This window comes from Ambystoma mexicanum, chromosome 6q, assembly GCF_040938575.1.
Source record: "Ambystoma mexicanum isolate Mex_15411 chromosome 6q, UKY_AmexF1_1, whole genome shotgun sequence".
NCBI classification, from domain to species: domain Eukaryota; kingdom Metazoa; phylum Chordata; class Amphibia; order Caudata; family Ambystomatidae; genus Ambystoma; species Ambystoma mexicanum.
The window spans coordinates 90,073,925-90,094,529 of NC_090937.1; the positions used below are offsets into that span (position 1 = coordinate 90,073,925).

General features: G+C 46.7%; 1 protein-coding gene across 1 annotated transcript in view; it reads left to right on the top strand.

Moving 5' to 3' along the window:
* The window catches only part of LOC138515798 (probable E3 ubiquitin-protein ligase HERC6), a 2,700,520-nt gene that overhangs the window by 1,176,814 nt on the left and 1,503,101 nt on the right, over positions 1–20,605 (top strand). Inside the window, exon 11 of the mRNA XM_069630524.1 lies at positions 842–941. Within this exon, the coding sequence (XP_069486625.1) occupies positions 842–941 (100 nt within the window). The remainder of the gene's footprint in view (positions 1–841; positions 942–20,605) is intronic.

Below are 20,605 nucleotides of genomic sequence, written 5' to 3' on the forward strand. Positions count from 1 at the left end.
GGTCCCAATTGGGACTGGTTGGCACTCGGAACCTGGGTTATGGATCTGCTTCCAAGGGAGTTGGGAAAACCCTGACCTTTTGGAAGCAGAGATCATGACAGTAACCCCTCCAGCACCCTATTGTAAGATAGTGTGTGCTGAGTCTAGAAAGTTACAAATATAAGTAAAGTCAATTTCACTTTACTGCTCTAGGAAACAGTAGTTTATCCAAGAGAAGGTATTTAAACAGTTGGGAAATCTGAAAGTCTTCCGTGTGCCACTGCACCGAAGGTGCTGTGTGACACCATGCAAAAAGATGCCCATGGAGGTTGTCAGACTCCAAAAACAAAAGGAAACACAGAGTTCAAATCACAGAAAAGGTCTCACTCTCTCCAGGTTAAACATTAAAAAGTCCTAGATTCCAGCAAAAGTGCTGGGGGTCTCTAAGGTAGAGAGGAATTAGCACATTTCTGAGAATTCTCCGTAACTATGACTTTCTCATAATGAGAACGGATAAGTAAATCATTTAGCCAAGTTTCTAATAGAGGTTTTTTTTCCTAGTTTTCCATAACCTTATAATTTACTTATGAGCCAAAACAAGAGCCCTGACAATCCAAAGTTCAGTGCCAAAATTGTTTTTCTGTTTAATGACGGTGTATTATGACATTGAATTCATTTTTGTTTAAATATGTATGGATCTTAAGGAATTTCCTAAGAAGAAATGTGCACTATTCTCACGTAAAACAGAGTAAATAGTGGGATTATCTGTCTTTTAGTCCAAAGGTACTGTTAACTTAAATTATAGACATATAGATGCTGGCAGTCGCCAAATCTAACAGTGAATCTTTCATTAATCTTCTAGGTCCAGCACTCCATTTCAAGCAAGTTACCTTGATGTTGACCTACAAGCTGCAAGAAAGACTTTTGCTGATTTATCAAAAATAAATTGGATTTCGAGCATGGTATTGACTTTCCTTCTGACACCTTTAGAACTTTCCTTTCAAATGTTTAGAGCTACTAAGTATATTTTTCTGAGGCTTGTCAATCTGTCTAAATTCACATGCTTTGCATAGGTCGCTATCAAGATAATGATCCAGTGTTGCACAAGTTGTTTTCTTCCAAATAAAATGGGCATCAACAGGGGTGTTCCTATCATACTGTCTCCACCCTACGTGTACAGGTAGCCATCATCCCTACACGTCGACATTCTCAGATTGTTTATTTCCGCTGTAGGTTTGCCACAGCAAGTCGGCACATAGAGTATTTTTCAACCCTTTTTTTATTTTCGACACACTTAACAACTTCGAAAAATCTTTTAATGCCACCAATCAATGCCCATCACCTGTTATTGCCCCAGGGAAGTCGGCCTACGACTGACACTGACCATTGATGTCGACCGTCAAAGATTTCTGCTCACCACCGTACAGTAGGGGGTGGGGGTGAGCTTACATTGTTCCAGTAGCCTCGAGAAGGTCATTAAACCATTGCACTCTTACACTCATTGCGATTTCCTGTTCCACCTTTACACATTGAGAATTCTTCATTTACATTCTGCCCAAAGAGTAAGACTAAAGGAAAACACATACTGGGAGTAATACCTGCCTTCCAAAGGCCACTACTGAATAGAATTGTTCGGTGTGAAAGCATTTCAATACTAATGTTAAGCAGAATTGCATGCAGTACCCTCTGGGACCACCACATACAATTAGGACTTCAGGTGTAAGCAAAACCAACCTTTGGTATAAGTCTGTACTACACAGTTTGTGGTAGCGAGCTGAGCAGTCAGCCTTATCCCAAGATGGAATGTGAGCAGTACAAGGATGTTACACAGAGGACTTACAATTACAGTGGTTCAAGTAGACACTTACACTCAAGGTTTCTTGGTAAAGCACTTATTAATTTATTACACAATCATTTAGAAAACATTCACTAGAAGGAGGCAACTTAATATCGTACACAAATAAACTTCAACACCAAACCAATACATTTCTAAGTAATTTAGGCTCCCCTGAGATAGAAGCAAAATAGCATTTCAGTCACTTTAAATAGGAGGGCAAAGGCACAAGTTAATAGAATAGATCACACATAATTTTTTAGGCAGTGCAAATAGTTTCATTTCACTAGAGGACTCGATTGAGTTCAATAGGCCTAGGCCAAAGTCAATGGAGTAGTCTCTTGGATAGGAAAAAGCAGTTCTTGAAGTAAACGGTAAAGTCTTTGCCAATGTTCTCAGAAGTAGTTTGTACGAAAAAGAATCATATGTTGGGTCACAAGCTGATTAGGCCTGTAAGTTGGGGAAGTTCCACAAACTTTCACCGCGAGAGATGCATTCTCTCAATCGGGTTGGCACAGTACCTTAATATGAAGCAAAAGATGCAGCTGAAGATGTTGGTTCCTGGCAGTTCCTGCAGATCTCACTGTTCCTGAGCCTCAGTCGTTGGGACAAGAGGGAGGACGTCGGGGGACTCCTGCACTGCACGGGATCGTCGGAAAACGCAGACAAAATAGAGTCACTTCAGTTCGAGTAGCTGTAGTCAAGCACACAAGCTGGTGTCCTTCCCCCTGGTTAATCCTAACCAGCTCTGAGAATGGTATCCAAGTGGCTTACGAGTTGATTGGTCCCACCAGCTCAAAGGGAGAAGTTGTCCTTGAAGGGGCTTCTCTGTCGAGATGAACTTGGCAATTCGGACCTGCCGCAGTGCTTCGCTGGGCAAACCAACAGTCCAGGAGTTGCAGCAGCCGTCCTCTTCCAGCTCGTCTAGGGTTCTTTCGTTCCAGTGGTCGACTCTGCTTTTCAGTCCAAGAGACTAAACAGTTTTCTCCCTTTCATTCCAGCCTAGCTGCCACTCACCCAGCAGGGTGGCTGTCCTTGCCGGACAGTCAGCCAGCCAATCACGCCAGAGTGCATTTGGGTCTCCTAGGAGACTAAGCACAGGGAGTTTCGGGCACCTCCCTCACTTCCTGCCCACCGCAGACACACAGACGCCAGAGGCGGTCTTCAGTCCTGAAGCCCGCCATAGGCATGAAAACAAAAGGACCCAACCTGGTTTGGCGCGCAGAGACAAACACTAAGGACAGGATTACCCTCAAAACTCTTTCACTCACTTCCAAATGCCTCAACAATATAGCTCCTCCCTACCTAGCAAATAGAATCAACAAGAGAACCTCAATCCGCCCCACAAGAACGACCAAAGCCTTCACCTTACTGGTGCCTAGATACAAAAAGAGCACAGCTGGCGGCGCCAGCTTTCCAGTCACAGCGGCTCAAACCTGGAACAAACTCCCCTTAGAACTCAGAAAGGACCAACCCTACTCAAGCTTCAGGCCTCAAGCTTCAGGCACAAAGTGCTCTCATGGTTGCGCTCCAATGACATCTCATGTGATCCCCCTCCCGAATAGAACCATTCATCCTGAGCGACACCCTCCTGCCCTGCCTGCTATCCTGTCCCCTAGGGAACCGACCTCCACTGCTAGCACCCAGCCACTTCACTGGACCCTCTGGGACCTCTATCCCTGGTCGTCTACCACTCTGATCTCTCTTGTCTCTTGACTCCAGGCACTCTACTACACTACTACATTTAGACTCTATCGCTATTTGATCTGTCCTATAACCCATTTCCTCTGCTCCCCACACCTGCACTAACTGTATAAACCTATGCAGACTATAATGTTGTAGAACTGCTCCTATTGCCATGTTTTGTGTGCTTACTGTAACTTGAACTGTTCCTATTGCCTCGTTTTTGTATGATCACTGTAACCAAGTCCTCAAGTATCCTTGTAATGTTCGCGCCCGGCTACCTGCGGGTTTGGTTTTGCGCTATATCAAATAAACAAACAAACAAACTAGAAGGATCTTTCTAAAAATAAATGGTGAAAAAAGAAGACCGGGACCAGTTTAAACAAAGGGGCTTAAGGCGCCATCTTGAAAAACATGGCTCCCGCGATTTATAGCTACCGGTGTTCGCGGTCGGGAAAAATCATGGTAGTTCATTGTAAAACCACTGCCACCAGCCATTTTTCGATAGAAAAGGTTAGCATTTGACTGCTACATGAGTTTCTAGACATAGGGGATACTAGGTAACCCCTCCAGCACTCTATAGGAAGATAGTGTGTGCTGGATCTAGGAATTTAAAAAGACTAGTAAAGTCAATTTAATCTTACATTCTCTGGGAAACAGTAGTTTATCCCAGAGAAGGTATTTAAACATTTGGGAAGTCTAAAAAGACATCCCTGTGTCACTGCATGAGGGTGCTGTATAACACACATGAAAAGATGATGCATATGGAGTTGTCTAAAACTCCATAACCAAAATAAATAAACACAGAAAACAAACAGAATTAAAAAGTACAGAGTCCCAAAGTTCAGCAAAAGAGCTGGGGGTCTCTAAGGTAGAGAGGAATTAGCACATTTTGAGAATTCTCCCCAACACCCAAGACACTCAATGACCCTCAAACAAAATGCTGGCCAGCCTATGTTATGCAGAAGAGCTCAAAGACTTGACATCCAAAGTGGTAACTGGGATAGCTGAACCAGGAGATGGGGACAGCGCTGCCCCACTCTCAGCCTTTAAAAGAGGCTTCAAAGCTGAACCCCTCACAGTCGGCTCCAAAGGGCCCACTGCTTTCTGGCCAATGGAGTAATTTCCTGGCGTCCATATGACTGCAAAACATAATGAATCTTCCAAGCCAAGGCAAAAGATCAAACCCGCACAGCAGTGTGCACCAATGAATCAGGGTTGGCGCCATGCATTTTGGAGATAGAAGTTATCAAAATTCAAGACCGTTTGTAGGCCGAAATCACATAAAGAACATCCAGATCAGCCCAATATACCCGGAAAACCTTCTAAACAGGTTCTACTAGGCATACATAAAACAAAGTTTGTACCCCCTTAAAGTCAGCCACCTCTCAGGCTAAAACCGTGATAGAGCCCAAGACAACCTTCACATACCCAAGGAGTGCTGTAAGTAAAGTTCATACTCAGAAATGAGTCAACCATTAACAGTCTCTCTACACCAGGATGGTTTACTGGAATTTTCCTCGGATGAGTGAGGAAAAGTACATGAGTTTTCTCCCTATGAGAAGGAAGAGTAGGGGAGGGGGACTCCATATTCTTGCAGAACCTCTTGCCACTTCTACTAGGCTAACCTGGGAGGAAAGAGCCTTTCAAACTACCATGCTATAGGTGGCAGAATTCTGGAAGAATAAAGAAAAAGTGAAACACGGTATAAACGTTCACAACCTGTGTTGTTTTTACAGCCAACACCCTCTAAACACAGAAGGTGGATTTAATTCACCCAGATGACCTTGAGCACTAGGATGATAATGACTATCCTCTGGAGTATCCAGAGGATGATTCAACCATGGTCGAAGAAGACTTGTACATCGAAATGAGGATCCCATGGATCCACCAGTAGATTCAAAGGCCCCACTGACAAGTTCTCCGACAGAGCATCACTTTGCCTACATCCTTATTTAAGTGGGCAACTATATGCTTCAGGGGAAAATCACAGGAGTCCAATGAGGACATCCATTTTATAAAGGATACACTCGACGAGCATTAGCCTCTGTCCCAATACATCCCGCTAATCCAATCGGTTAAAAACCACATTGCGCTGTTGGGTAAGATTTTCATAGAAATAATAAATCATCCTGACCTGTGTCAACCCCAGAACTTTCTGCTTTAACTGGTGGATTATTTTTCCTTATACTCTGTGAGTGGGAACCTTTTTCCACACTCATAGAATATTTTACTCTTCTTTTTATGGGTGTCATTTTTAAGACTCTCCCTAGTGTCTTTTAAAAGTTATCCTCAACAACTTTTTGGCCTATTAATAAGTGCCTATTGTTGCTGGGTTGCCCTAGGGGCTCCACTTTAAACTTCCTCTGGCTAACCTTATGAGAACTGCAGTTACATTTCCACCAACGGTAGAAAGGATCTTTGGATCCCTTTGACATTTTATTAGGTGAGACCTGCACCCCCCACCTTACGTGCAGTGCTGGGGAGATACGGAGTATCCCTTTTATCATTTTAAATGTAACATTTATGTTACAAGGACAAACTTACCTTTAATGGCTGGTGGCAGTGAACCTTTTTATTAATTTGGTGCACCTTTACCACGGGCCATTTGCACAAACCCAGTAGAGGCACCCATGGGTGCTCATTTTGCCAAAATGGGCCCTGTCTTGTTTTTTTGCCATTTTAGTGTTCCATGTCCTTTCTTGTTCCTTCCCCTGATATCCAGGGTGAGAAATTCCTTTGTGTGATTTTTATCTTCGGCGGGAGTCCTATGGACTCCATGCCCAGGCTCCAGAGTGTCTGTAAAGGCAGAAAGCGAGGGAGGAGTCCCACACTCTGCAGCCCTTTGTCTTCCAGCCTCAGTGCGAGATTCCAGTTCAACCTGGGAGGCTGGCGGTCCTGAAAGGATTTCCAACCCCCAAGTTTGTATGTTGCAAGGCTGTTTGATTGGCTGGCTGCCTGCATAAAAGTCTGAACCAGGAAGCTGAAGAGGTAGGCGACCACTGGAACCAAAATTGAAGGGGAAGATGAAGAATTTGCAGCTGAAACGATTTTCAGCGACGGGAGAGCCTGCTGTGAACTGGAGCCTGCTGTAGCCCTTCATTCCAATCGACCTGGGGACTCCGACAAACGATGACCCTGATCCAGAGCGTGATGAGACCCTGTAGACTCATCGAGACCTGCATTTTGAGCCATCCCATGCCGTGCTCCGACCTTGCAGGGCTGCAATACCCCAATACCCTGGGACCTCGAGCCTTTGTGTGGTGCATGGTCTTCCGAAATCTGAATCTCGCTGAAACTTCGTGGGCATCCTGCTGGATCTCCATAGGCACGCTGCTGTCCAGAAAGTCCCCTTATCAGAGTGCTGAAACTTGCCAATCACGAGGATCTGACCAGTGATATTCTGTCTACTTCTGTGCTCCTGAAAATGCGCCAAATCGACAGAGCCGCTTCCAGCCATGAGGAAAACCTTGTCTAGAGCCTTCCCCATTGATCCCGGCTGTAAAGTCCCTTCCAAGGTCCTGTTTTCAGTCACCACGTCAAGGAATCCACCAACTGGGTTTTTGGCTGCAGATCCTGAAGTCTTCTTGCTGCAAAATCTTCTTCTGTGCCGAGGTACTGTGCTTGCTTCGGTATTTACTTACCTTAAGTCTCTCGTGATTCCTGTGTAGTTTCGGGGTGTTTTCTGTGATTGGGAGTCCTCTCAGAATAAGTCTGCATTAGGTTTGGCCTACCTAGAATAACTTTGAGTCATTCATAAAGTGTAAGACTAGGTTTTGCTTTCCCTGGTCTGTTGTAGACAGACACAAAACAGTCTTAGGTTTACACCTGCATTTAAGTGGCTGATAGCTCCTTTCAAACGTGTATCGATTTACTTTCCTTGAGTATAACTGTGGTATTCTAAAATAAGTTAGAGTTATTGCTTCCCTTAGTCTGTGAACTGAAAAGCAACTCTAATTGAATATTGCACCCCAAGATCCAACTCCCCTATAATAAGTGTGTTATCCTGAATCAGAGTTATAGGTTTATACTGTTCCTAGTATCTGTGTTTCACTAGATCTGAAAAGTATATTGTCCAGTTGATATTACTATGTGGTTCCTTTCTGAGCGTCCCGGAACAACTGATACGGTCTAGCACCCTGGTATTTCTGAAAGTAATCTAAAAGTAACTTGGTTTTGACTTCCCTAGAACTCCTGTTAGGTGTTCCAAATAAGGTTTTCTGGAGCTTGTGGATCTGCTTAGATCACATGCTCTGCATAGTCCGACATCTATTGGAAGTCGCAGAGTATTATAAGATTTGTTTTTGAAACTCGAAAACGGACTTCGAGAGGGTATGTTTAGTAATACTTTTCCTAGTGTGACGTGTACTGTACACATGGTCCTTTACGTGTCGAGGTCCCTCAGATTGTTTTTTTCCGCCATCGAAGTCAGTCGCAAATGCAGAGTTCTCTTCCGGCAGATGCCTTTGATTAGCTAAAGTTGTACTTATAGACTTTCTTCCTTTCCATTGTTGTTCGCATTGTTGTTCGCCTTGCTGCACGCCCGCTTGACTGCTCGACGGCTCCTGACGAACACCCTCATCATCCACGACTGACTGACTGATTGACGACCAGATACGGCCTTCACAGGCCTCTTCAGGCTTCGACCCATTACAGTAGGGAGAGAGGGGGGAGGTTCTTCATACAGACCTCTTTAGAGAATGCTTATTCCATCATGCCCTTTCTTCTTTTCTCACCAATCTGCCCTTTTAAGATATAATGGACAAAACCCCATTTGAATTTTGCCCCTCCTGCAACTGAACATTCCTGTGGAAGGACACGCACTGAGTGTGCAATTCCTGTCTTCCGAGGGATCACGCCGAAAAGGATTTTAAATCCTGTAAACTTTTTCAGCCTAAGACCTTATAGGATCGGCGGACCAAACACTGGGCTGCTCACACCATACAGGCCGAGGCCTCCATCGACGTGACGGAAGACTCCAGCGAGGGCAGTTTCGAGTTCAAGAGTGACGCCGAGGGCAAGCGGCCTCCGTCGGAACCCCAAGTGCGGGGCCCGACTCCAAGAAGCAGGCCTGCGGTTATGTAATGGAGAAGACACCTGGCAGCCAAGGCACACACAAGCACAAACACACTAAGGACATACCCCACGTCCGACTCTCAACGCTACCGTTGAGCGTCAAGGCCCATGCGGTGTCCAGGGATAAAGCCTCAGGTTCTTCACTGTCCTCTGGGCCATCGCGCACGCTTTCGCCTCCACGACAGTTCCCCAAACCAAAAGCGAAAGTCGTTTCGGACACCACACATGAAAAGGCCCACTTTTTGCGTGCCGAAGAACAAGCGGCGAAAGGCATTTCGGCGTTCCCCAAGTAAATGCAGGAATTCATTTAGAAACACGTCAGGGTTTTCCAACCCCTTAGATACTCTCTTAGGGGCTATGCACCATAAGGATGTCCCTCCCCCCACAGGCCCCCCCTGTCATGTCAGGCTTCCCGTCCTCATGCAAATATACACCTGAACAATTCAATATAATTATAAGAAGGATGTCTTGTTTCGTAGATTTCATGGACAGACACCCTGACCAATTAGCAATTCTTAAGGCTGCCTCACAGCTAGCGGCATCAGCACAGCCGCCCATGGGCAAGAAGTCCCGTCTTGAGCCACAGCCGATCACCTCTGCTCTAAGCCCTCAGGCCTTGACATACCAAGACCCCTCTCAAATATACCAAGACCCCTCTCTGGACTCGTATTATGACGACCAAGCAGACCCAGGATCTCAGGGGGACATCTATTGTCAAGAATAGGACCAGTTCTATGACGACGATGACAACAACATTTATGTGATCCAGTCGCCAGACCATCAGGACCAGCCTGTAGCAGATTCGCCGGTTGACAACCAACTCCAGTAAAACGAACTGCTGCTAATGGTGGTGCAGCATTTCAATATCGACACTCAGGCGACACAGGTCGACAAGGACTTTGTGGAAGAAATCCTGGAAGACAACAAGTCTGCCGCCCAGTTTATACCTCTCCTGCAGTCAGTACAGAGACGTATCCAGCAATCCCTATTAACGCCTAATCTTACAAGGGCAGTTAATCCAAGAATAGAAAAGCTTTTCAGACCCGCGCCCACTGACCCCCTGAATATTAGGGGTCAGCTCAAACCAGATTCCTTAGTCGTCACTAGCACCAGAAAGAGGGCCGGCACTCCCCTGCCGTTGGCAGAAGTCCTGCCAGACAAGGAGAGCAAGAAGATATATACGTTTGGGAGAAAGGTTGCCTCCTCTACAGCATACCAGACAAAAATACTACACTGTTAGCTAGTTACGGCTGCCACAAATGGGACGCCAGATAGAAACCGTCCCAGAATCACTAAAAGCTCAATTGCTTAAAACTACCTCAGTGGGCAAGCAAATCTCAAACTGCATCCTGAAGAACAATCTTGATGCAGCAGACAACGCAGGATGCATCATAGCAGAGGGAACTCTAATTAAGCGGCAAGCCTGGCTTAGGCAGTCCGGGTTTAAGCTAGGGACTCAAGCAACCCTGTCAAACATGCCAGTGGAGCCAAGTGTATTATTTGGGAAGGCCGTAGAGGACTGCCTCAAGAGTGTCAAGGAGGAGTATGATACTCTTAAATCCCTTGGGCGGTTAAAGGAATGGTTCGCCCAAAGTTTTTTATTGCACCAAAAGATGGGCAATAATAAAAAAAATAGATTTGCACTTTTTTTTTAAGTCCCTATGTAAAATTTTGAGAAAATTAAGCGGCACTAATGAAGGAAAAGCCATCCAGCTGTAGTAAACAAAAACTACCACTCGGTGGCTTTTCCTTCATTGGTACCTTTCACTGCAGCATTTCAGAAAACAACCGCATTGTGTTTCTGCCTGCCTTTGCTTTCCCATTTGGGGCTCTCGGGCTCCCCACGGGGATCTGTGTGTTGTTGCCACCCTGTAAGATGGGGTAGGCGCCATGTTTATGCCCTTGCTGGACTTTTGCATCTGTGTGTTGCCACCCTGCAAGATGGGGTAGGCACCATGCTTATGCCCTTGCTGAACCTTTGCATCTGTGTGTTGTTGCCACCCTGTAAAATGGGGTAGGCACCATGTTTATGCCCTTGCTGGACGTTTGCATCTGTGTGCTGCTGCCACCCTGCAACATGGGGTAGGCACCATGTTTATGCCCTTGTTGGACATTTGCATCTGTGTGTTGTTGCCACTCTGTAAAATGGGGTGGGCACCATGTATTTGCCCATTACTTTGACACTGCATGTTCATTGTTGCCCCCTTATAACATGGGGAGAGGCTCAATGATTGTGATCACCATTTATTTGCCATTGCGCTTTGCGTATGTTGTATATGCTGTATCACCCCTGCACGTCCTATGATGTTGTAAGTCTTCTCTACGCTTCCCATACTGTAACCCGAACCACTGTAGCTAATCTAATAAGCTCAAGCGCAGAGATGCCTAAGGGTTTTGCGCGCTATACAAATAAATAAACAAATAAATAAAGCAAGGTGTCCTGGTGGAAAGTCCCTGTCATTAAAGCATTCATGGAATACGTAAAGAGGCTATACCCCGCCAATTTCCAATCCTCCCCCGGGTTGGGATCTCAATGTTGTGCTCTCCAAGTTCATGTGTCCACCCTTCGAGCCTATGCACAAGGCCAGCCTAAAGCATTTTATCTATAAAATGGCATTCCTGGTAGCTATCAGCTCAATAAAATGAGTCAGTGAGCTACAGGCTTTATCTGTAGAGGATCCCTTTTTCATTATACACAAGGACAAGATTGTCCTCCGAACATATCTTAGGTTATCACCTAAGTTAATTTCCATAGAACTTCCCACCTTCTTTCAAAATCTATTAAACTCAGCAGAAAGAAGCCTCCATATACTGGATGTACGGAGGGCGGTCTTGTACTATGTGAACAAATCAAAACCCCTAAGGAAAACATACCAACTCTTTGCTTTCATAGCGCCTTGTAGAGAAGGTGATCACATATCAAAGAACGCCATCTCCGGGGGGGGTGGGGGGGCGCTGTTGCGTGCATCGAGCATGGCTGCCTAGAGGGAGAGCTCCGGCTCGAAAGCAATCCTGGTACAAAATATATGCTTTCAGTACCGTTCCAGACACATCAACAAGCTGAAATCCGGTGGCGGAAGGCAAAAGGCACAACCCGGGAAAAAAACAGTGTAAATCCGTGGCTGCACCATCAAGATATTGCCTCCGAAAATCCCGGCGGCCGGGAGGCTTCTGCGTGGTCGCCTGTCGGCTCCATGAGCACATCGGCTGCGGGCCGTGCTGGGGGGAGGGGCGCCACGTTGCCTGCAATACCCTGAAGCTAGAGGAGGAAGCCGAGTGGCAACCCTGCCCTGGAGCGACTGCAGCGACACTAGCAGACGCCCCTTGCGATCCAGGGAAGGTGATGGGAGATGGAGGAAGCGGGGGAGAGGAACCCGGGGGCCATGTGCCGCTCCTGCCGAGTGCGCGACTGGAGGCGCTGAGGCTGTTGTGGGGACCTGCCTCCGGTCCCAGGTCTCCACGCGGCGGCCATCCGCGGCTCCGCTGAGAGGAGCGGGCCGAAGTTGGAGACACGCGGGGTGGGCACCCCGCACCAAGTAAGTGACACCGGGCCCGGGGAGGAGGCTCTGTTGGCAGAGTAAAGTGCCCGTGAGGTGAACTTTTTCAGCACACGACCCACGGTGGTAACTGCCGAGGGGGGAGGCCTGTCAAGGGTTTTGATCCATGTTGAATCCTAAGACTGGGTAGATGTGGGGATGAGCTGTTGCCGCCCATTATTCTATCCCAGAACAAACTAAATCAATAGACTGGGTGGATGTGGGGATGAGCTGTCGCCGCCCACATTCACGCCAGAATCCAGGAGAACTGCGCAGTTGGCACAAGACCACTCCAAAGATACAACCTTCTTGTGGGGGGTTCCACATCACCACTCTACTGTAAGGATGCCATCAAAACAATGTTAAGCAAGGGTCCTATACTATCAAGCAAAAGACCACTCTATTGAAATGCAGTAATTCAAGACAGATCCCAAAAATGGATGCAATACCGATACTCACCACTATCAGAAAGCCGGCGATTTAAAACCACCAGACTTTTGTGTAAAACTGAACAAATGAACCGAAACCAGGCCAAGGAAAGACTTGCTAAGAGGTGGATACAATGTAAAACTATATTCTGAAATTACTTGAAGGAAGTAATTATTTAATGTATATGTAAAAATTGTAAGTTTGATTTAAACTGGGAACTAAAGTGACATTTAGCTGAATTCTGCCTGACAACTACCCCAGACAGGAGAAACCTGCTCAGCCCCTCTTCCCAGGCCTGGCTGCATCCTGTTGCCCCACCAAAAGGAGATGACCCCTCGCTGATTAGATTAGGGCAGAGACACAGAACAATGCACTGTCCTGGGCTCAGGCAAATGTTATATTGGGGGGGTTGTAAAATAGCTTCCTCTTGGGAGAAGTGGGAGGAGAAGTGCCTCTGCTAGCAGCTGAGCTTGGGGGAAGTGGATAAACCATGTGATGTGGGACGCCACACCCCTTTTTGACCAGGGCATAAGTTAAAAAGTTGGATAATTCATAGTACTGACTTGTCAGAATTATATAAGTAATATCATTATTCTTGTGATTTTTCTGTGCACGTTTTAAGAGGTGTTAGGACCCTGTGGTGTATTCTGGGGGGTTGCTAGCGGAAAATAGGATCTTACTCCAAATGTCTGCATGTTAAAAATCTGACACTTCATCAATTAATGTCCATATTCCTTGCGCACATGTGTGTAATTTTTGGTAAATGTCCGATATTGGTAAACCAGTCAAAAAGCGCAAAATGTTGTCATTTTTGAATGCAAGTCCCCAGGAAGATCAGAGGCGGACAAGCATGGACCATAAGGAATATATAATGTGTACATGTAATTTCAACAACTTGTGTATCTGGGAAATATGTATTTGAATCAAATATAGATTTGTGGGCAAATTGACCAGGGGAGGATCCTCTGACCCATAAACAGACCTCATCATGATGACAATCCATTTCCTTCCCCCAATCATGGGAGAGGGGAGAATTGGGCCAATGACAAGTAGAGAGGGGCAGGCTCAGTTATGCCACGCACACACCCACTTCCAAAACACATAAAAAGAGACTGCTGGGACATGTAGAGACATTCAATTCCATTTGCTGCGGAGCGTGCTGACCGACGACTTCACATCCAGAGATCCAACACTTAGACTTCCAAGCTAAACAGAGACTACAGAACTTTGAACCAAGAAGGCCCACAGCAAGCAAAAGTATTCTCGGCAGCCCTTCAGAATCCAGCAAACCTAACCAAACTATTCAACAGCCGGGCGAGCTGTTTGAATTCTTTGCCATGAACTTGTGCCAGAACCGCAGACCAGACCCAGACCGCTGTGAGCAGAACCAGAGATCCGGATCGCTGTGAGCAGAACCGGTGCCTGATTGACCCGCCGAGCAGAGAGAACGGCCGCTGGACGTGTTGACCAGATCCGTGACGAGGCCCATTCATTTCAAAATTAGGAGTGAGTATCCGCCAGAACTGTGCAGAACCCAATCTCTTCGTTTAAATAATCTATTCCAAACTATTTTAACCTAATTAGAACAGCCTCCTAGAAATCCTGTCATCTGTCATTCTAAAACTGAGAACTGTCATCTGTCATTCTAAAGCTGCAAGCTGTCACCTGTCAATTGAGTTTTACTTTAAATCCGAAAATCTACCTTTATTAAATCGTCCGTATCTCTTTAACCGTTTGGGCTAGGAACGAAATTTAACTTTTAAAGCTGAGATTCTAGGCTTTCCAACGAACCTACTCCTTATACTTTTGCTGTAATCGCGATTTACGCACTCGCGAAATTTACCGCGATTTGCGATTTGGCTCAATTTCTCCACTTGTCAAAATAGCAGCTCCATTCCTTCCTTTGTTAAAATCCGTTTGCAACCTGGTAATAATTCACAGAGCATTGCTAAAGTGAGCCTGAACTAATCCCAACAAGCATCTCTCACTCACCCTGAATCTCTAGAGGGAATTAAAATCAGTTAGCACATTTTCCCATCCATTGCCATCACATTTAAAAGCATTTTGGGCCTGTGTTTTAAAAAGCATACCTGTTGTCTAAGCTTGCTGGGGGGGAACTGAATTCCGTATTGTATTTGATTGTATTCCTGAAGACTGTGTGTGTTAATTCCATCTCCTTGCATTGCATATAGGGGGGGGGGGAATTGCCACCAGGGGAAAAGTGAACATATTATCTCTTGTGAAACCATATCAGTTTATTTTCTGTACTGCATTTATTCCACCTTGCATTTCCTTGAAACCATAAAGCATTTTCAGCTACCTCATCCTCTATGCTACTTCTAAGTAATCAAGTGTACCACTGTAACATTACCCATTGTGGATCCACATCATATGTCTCAGTGTACTATCAGATATTAATTTATTATAAAAGTGTGATATATATATTGTTTAATTTTTCAAAAAAACCTTTTAATTTGCAAAACAAACCTACTTCTTGGCTCAGTGGGGTCAGGGGGATTCTAAGAGAGGGGTGTTATATAAGGGTTGTCATCCAGAGTACATGAACTGGACCTAAAAATATGTCAATAAGGGTTTCCCTCAGCATCCCAGACTAGGCATTGACTTAGCTGTAGTGTTGAAGTGAAGCCGCTTAACAAAGTGGGGGCTCGTAGCCGGAGATTCTGGATTAGATCCATCACTTGTGCAGATTAATACAGTGTGCTAACTGACAGGAGACATACATCCGGTTTGATCACCACGCTGTGTTACGCTGTAAAGCACCCCTCAAAGGAACGCTCTAAGGAAACGGTCTGTTTTGCAAAATAAAATACAAACTTCTGTAAGTCAGGAAGGAACTCAAATTCCAGAATGACGACACTGGTAGACATCAAAATAGCCAGAGAGCACATCTTACATAAGGTGTTTGTGAGAGGTGAGTGGACTCATCAGGACCAAACGGTCTGGTTGCAGGCAATCGCGCAACAGGTCACTGAAACAGGGTCAGATATATGGAGAGATCATGGTCCCCTACATGTGGCCCTGAGTGAACTATATATGGCCCCTAAAGCCAAAGATGAACATAATAAGATTGCAAGGATAGCGGCATATTTGTACCTATATATGGGGGCCATGCAGGACAATGTGCTGAAGGCCAAGATCTGGCAAATAGGCAACAGATGGCGTTAGAGAAGGCCCAATCTGATCTGGACTCTTCTGAGCAGAGGCTGCTCAGGAGCCAGGAGTCAGAAAAGGACAGCAGACAGTACATCACTAAAATAAAGGAGGATATGGATGTGCTGCAACAGGAAAAGGCGGACCAGGATACCAGTTTCCTTGCCTTGCAGAAGGAGTACCAAGAAGGTTTGCACTCCCTACTGCAGAGCCAGAAAAAGTTGGAGCAACAGTTAGACTTCAATAGGGCATGTGATGAGCAGGTAGTCACCCTGCAAAGCCACCTAGATAGGGAGAAGGCAGAGAGCAATAAACTGATTTTGAAAGACCTGGATACCCAGGCAGAGTTTGACCAGGAGCGCCAGAAAGCTCGTGCCTTTCAAAGGCAAAGGGACGACCTGGTGGCACAGATGCATGCTCTTAGTCAGGAAAGGGATACCTTAGGCCAGGAAGTCTGCCACTTAAAAAGGAAAATGCAAGAAAATCACCTGGCCCTCCAGGGACTGGGTGACCTCCAAAACGAGCACCAGAACTTGTTAGAGCACACCAGGAGGGTGGAGGATGCTCTGGCAAGAAAGGAGCAGGCCAATAGGGACACAGCTCAGGAGGTAACCCTCCTGCAGCAAAGACTGGCCCAGTACTCCAGGACCAATCAGGAGGCACAGAGAGAGAATGAGGCTCTCTGCCAGCACAATGATAGGCTCCAGCAACAGGTAGCGATGCAGGAGAGACTGATAGAGTCTAGTAAGGCCTTAACTGAGGAACTGAAAGTGCAGGCTCTTGCATTGCAACAGGGAACAGGGGCGGATAGAGATGAGGTTCGCTGGGAAAGAGAAACTCCTGAGCATAACCTCAGGAGCCCTAGTACCAGAGGCCTTCATCTCTCCCAGTCCCTGGACTCTGCCACCCCCATGTCCCCTGGCGCACATGAGCCCAGGGCCACGGGGATGGCAGATTACTATCCAGCTAGAAGTATGGGGCTAATAGGCCAGTACCTCTCAGGAATGGATGGGCGGGCATCCGGGTATGGGCACCCAAGCACAGTGCAATTTAGTAGGGAACCCCAGGAGAGTAGGCCCATTAAGGGCATCCTGAAAACATCTACCCAGTTAGGTCAGTGGGGGGGGTACCCATCAAATCCTGGCAGCAAGGAGGGGTATGAAGACTCCTCTGAGCATTACAGGACACGGGAGACCAGGTCCCCACATTCTGCCAGCATTCCTAGGCTCGCAGAATCCGGGAAAACCTGGAAGATCAGACGGGCACCTCTGGGAGCAGTGCTTCTGAGTCAGTGGATGAATGAACCAGGGTTACCCGAACCAAAAAGGCCAAAAAGGCAAAAAGGGCCTTGCTCAAGGACCCATTGAAACAAATAAAGGCAATAAGGAGTGTCATCACGCCTTATCATAAGAACGCCAAGTATTCTGTTTGGGAACACTTGGAGCTCTATGAGCAAATGATGGAGACTTTCCATTTGAAGGACAGCAGTAGCTGCATCCAGTACGTCAAATGGACCTTCTCACCAGAATACTGCAGTTTCTTTGCAGGGCTGGAGGATCAAAACCATTCAAGGTGGTCCACATACAGTGCGGCCATCTTGAAACATTTTTCTGTGCACAGAAATCCTCAAGGGGCTCGCAAGGCAGCCTACAATTTGCAATGTGGGGAGGATCAGGCCCCACAAGAGTTTGTGCAAGAATTAAAGCGTGCTTTTGCGCAGACCACCAGAAGGGTGCGCACGGATAGCAGAGAATTTATCAATACGTTTTTCCATGCCTTACCCAAATACATAATGACCCAGCTCGTGAGAGATTTTCATGAGAAAAGATCTTTAGACTGGGTCATTGAACAGGTTACCCGGATCTATGAGGTGCAGAAGCCGATCGAAAATAAAAATAATGCGCATAAAAACCCCAAAACCAACAGCACCCCTGCTGCTGCCAAGGTGGCAGAGGTAAAGGTCACCCCTGTTTTGGTTTTGGAGATGGGGGGGCCTAAAAACCTACCTGCACCTAATAATGCCAAGCCCAGAAGGCCCTCGGGCCAGTCACAGACAGGGAGCCAAGGAGGTAGTCCCACAAATGGGGTCACTCACTCCCCTGATTATGTCAGTCCCCGCTACAAGGGAAACCGACCCATCCTGGGTTATGTGTGGACTCCTCCAGCCCAAGGGGGGGATCCAGCCAAGCACCTAACCCAGGGAACCTCCCTCCCAACTTCCCACAGGAGGGCAAAAATTCTCCAAATCCTGGGCAGAACTTTTTCCCCAGGTATCCGCCCAACGTCCAGCCCCAAAATCATCCATCCTTCTTTCCCCAATTCCCTGAGCCCAGACAACCTAATCCGGGAGAGAGGAGGCCAAGGGTGGAGGGGTACCCAAATCTTCCCAATCCGGGGTATTACCAGAGAAGCGATAACTACCCTTCCCGGGATCAGCCCAGAGGAGAAAATAGAGCCCCGTATCAGCCTGAGCGGGTTTCACAACTTGAGCGCCAGGTCCAAAATATGGCACGAGATCTGAGTCACATACTGAGGGCTCAACAAAACCCTCAGATGAGCATGCCACCGCAGAATGCCCCAAACTCTGGACCTGGTGCTCCAGAACAATCACGGGGGCAGCACCCCGATAACCCACCGGTTCCCAGGGAGGAGGCACAAGGGGAAGGGGGGGGTGTAAAGCCTTGGAGGAAGCTTCCTTCCCAACTTGTAAACAGCCCCTGGAAAACCAGGAATCGGAAACAAAATCTCCTGCCCCTGAAAGTCTGCCACCGAAGGAGCAGAGGGGGGGTAGGAGAAACAAAGGACCCAAACAGACCCACTTTGTGGAGGAGGTACAGGTCTTCCAATTTGAGGGAGAGGGATCCCAAGAGGATCCTGGGGAAAGGATCTTCTCCTTCAGAGATGGGGGAACTCCTCCCAAGGAAAAATGGGTCCCAAGGGATGCCAATTCAGACTGGGGAGATGTGGAGACTGAGCTACCGCCGCCCATCATCTCATCCCAGAACCGACAATACCAAAATCCCATGGGTCAAACCCATCCTGATGACTGCCTCCAAAAAGGGGGGGCGGCCCAGAACCCGAAACCATTTCCAGTTGCCAACTTTTTCTTTGAGATTCCCCAGGCTCTCCACAGAATTCTGCCCAAATCTCTTCACTAGCAATGTCCAAAACCAGAAAGTTAGCCCACCAGTTGTCCAAAAATGTGCATTATCTGGGCCCCTTGAGGAGAAGGCGGGAAGATATTATGCCCCGGAACAAGTACAGGGGCAGGGTACAATTTCGGCACTGGAGGACACTCGTCCCAAGCTACCCTTCTGTCCAAAAGGGCCTTTGACGAACTAAATGCAGGAACGGGGGAGAATTACTGTATTCCTCTCACCTCTCTTCCTGGACAACTGCAGAACTTTGACGGGAAGGAAATTCCTGTTGAGGGGACTGCAGATTTGGACATTAAAATTGGGTGACACAAGGTGAAACACCCGGTCATAGTAGTGACTCCAGAGGGCACCCCTTGTTTACTAGTGAACGACCTCCTGAGAAGGTTGTCACCCCTAATAGATTGTGTAAACAAGGTTCTCTGGAGCCAGACTAGCCGGCCAATAAAATTAAAACAGAGTGTCAACCATGTTAGTTTAAATGGCACCTGCCACATGGTTGAACAAAAATCTGACCAAGTAGAATTTCACTTCCAGAACAACCAGATTCCAGACGTGACAGTAATAGCAGTAGGACAACAGACTGGTGATGGGGGTCCTCTCTATTTCTGAAAATCAACCTTCCTTCCATTTTAAGGTGGTATTCCACACTGGAAGGAAACAGTCTGAAATCATTTACCAATCCACAATCAGACACTCCCACTCCTATAGTCCAGACAGAGGTGAAATCAGCTCAGAGCCTGGCTGATATTCAGCAAATTGGAGAGCAGTTGTTCATCCCTGTTCAGTTAAATGATGGGAAGGACTCTGTTCTCGCCCAAGTGTGTGTGAACAACGGTAAGAGCTTCATCAGCGAAGCCATGTTTCGCCAACTCCCAAAAGATCCAGCCATTCCCACATTCAAACTGATAGACAAATGGGAAATGGACCTGGAAGCACCCAATTCAAAAGATCTCCTGCCAAGCAGGTGTATGCTCAAAATCTCCATTGGCAACAAGAGCATAGTCCATAATTGTTGGGTCGTGTGAGACGTCACTGCCGCCTTTTACTTAGGCAGTGACATTCTCAATCGCTTTGCCATTAGTTTGGACCTAATAAACTTCAAAGCTTGGTCCCGATTAGCGGATAATCCCATGGGCTTTGATGATCCAGGAAAAGCATTTAGGTCAGCTCAATTGCTACCTTATGCAGTTTAAATTCAGATTAAAGAGGAAGTCACCATCCCAGAAAGGACCCGGCAATTCTCCCTGGAATTGAAAGTTAAAAGAGGACAAAAATTGAAAAATCCTGATGCTTACATACATCTAAATGCTTCTCCCCAACAGCAAGGGTTGGGGGTAAACCCAACTCCATTAGTCAACATAGAACATGACACCATTCCAATAGCGGTGGATAACAGCGACTTACAGAGTATTACTCTAGCCGCAGGCACCACTATTGGAACGGCGGTTGATGACCGACATTTCTCCATTCATTTAGGAAATTAACTGTTAGGACAAATCCCCAAGGACTGTTTTGACAGTGACAGTGATGACAATACAACACCAGACAGGATTTTCACCCGGCATGGGGGGAACTTCCTGGTGTACACTTCTTGCCCTTATGGTAAGGAAGATGTGACTTGTGACTTCAGAGGGGACGAGGTGATTTTCCAGGTCCATGAGGGCTACCTTTCCCACCTGAAGCCTCCAGTCCAAATCAGCACTCTGACCAGGGACTTCTCCACCCAGCTGGAGGAGGCC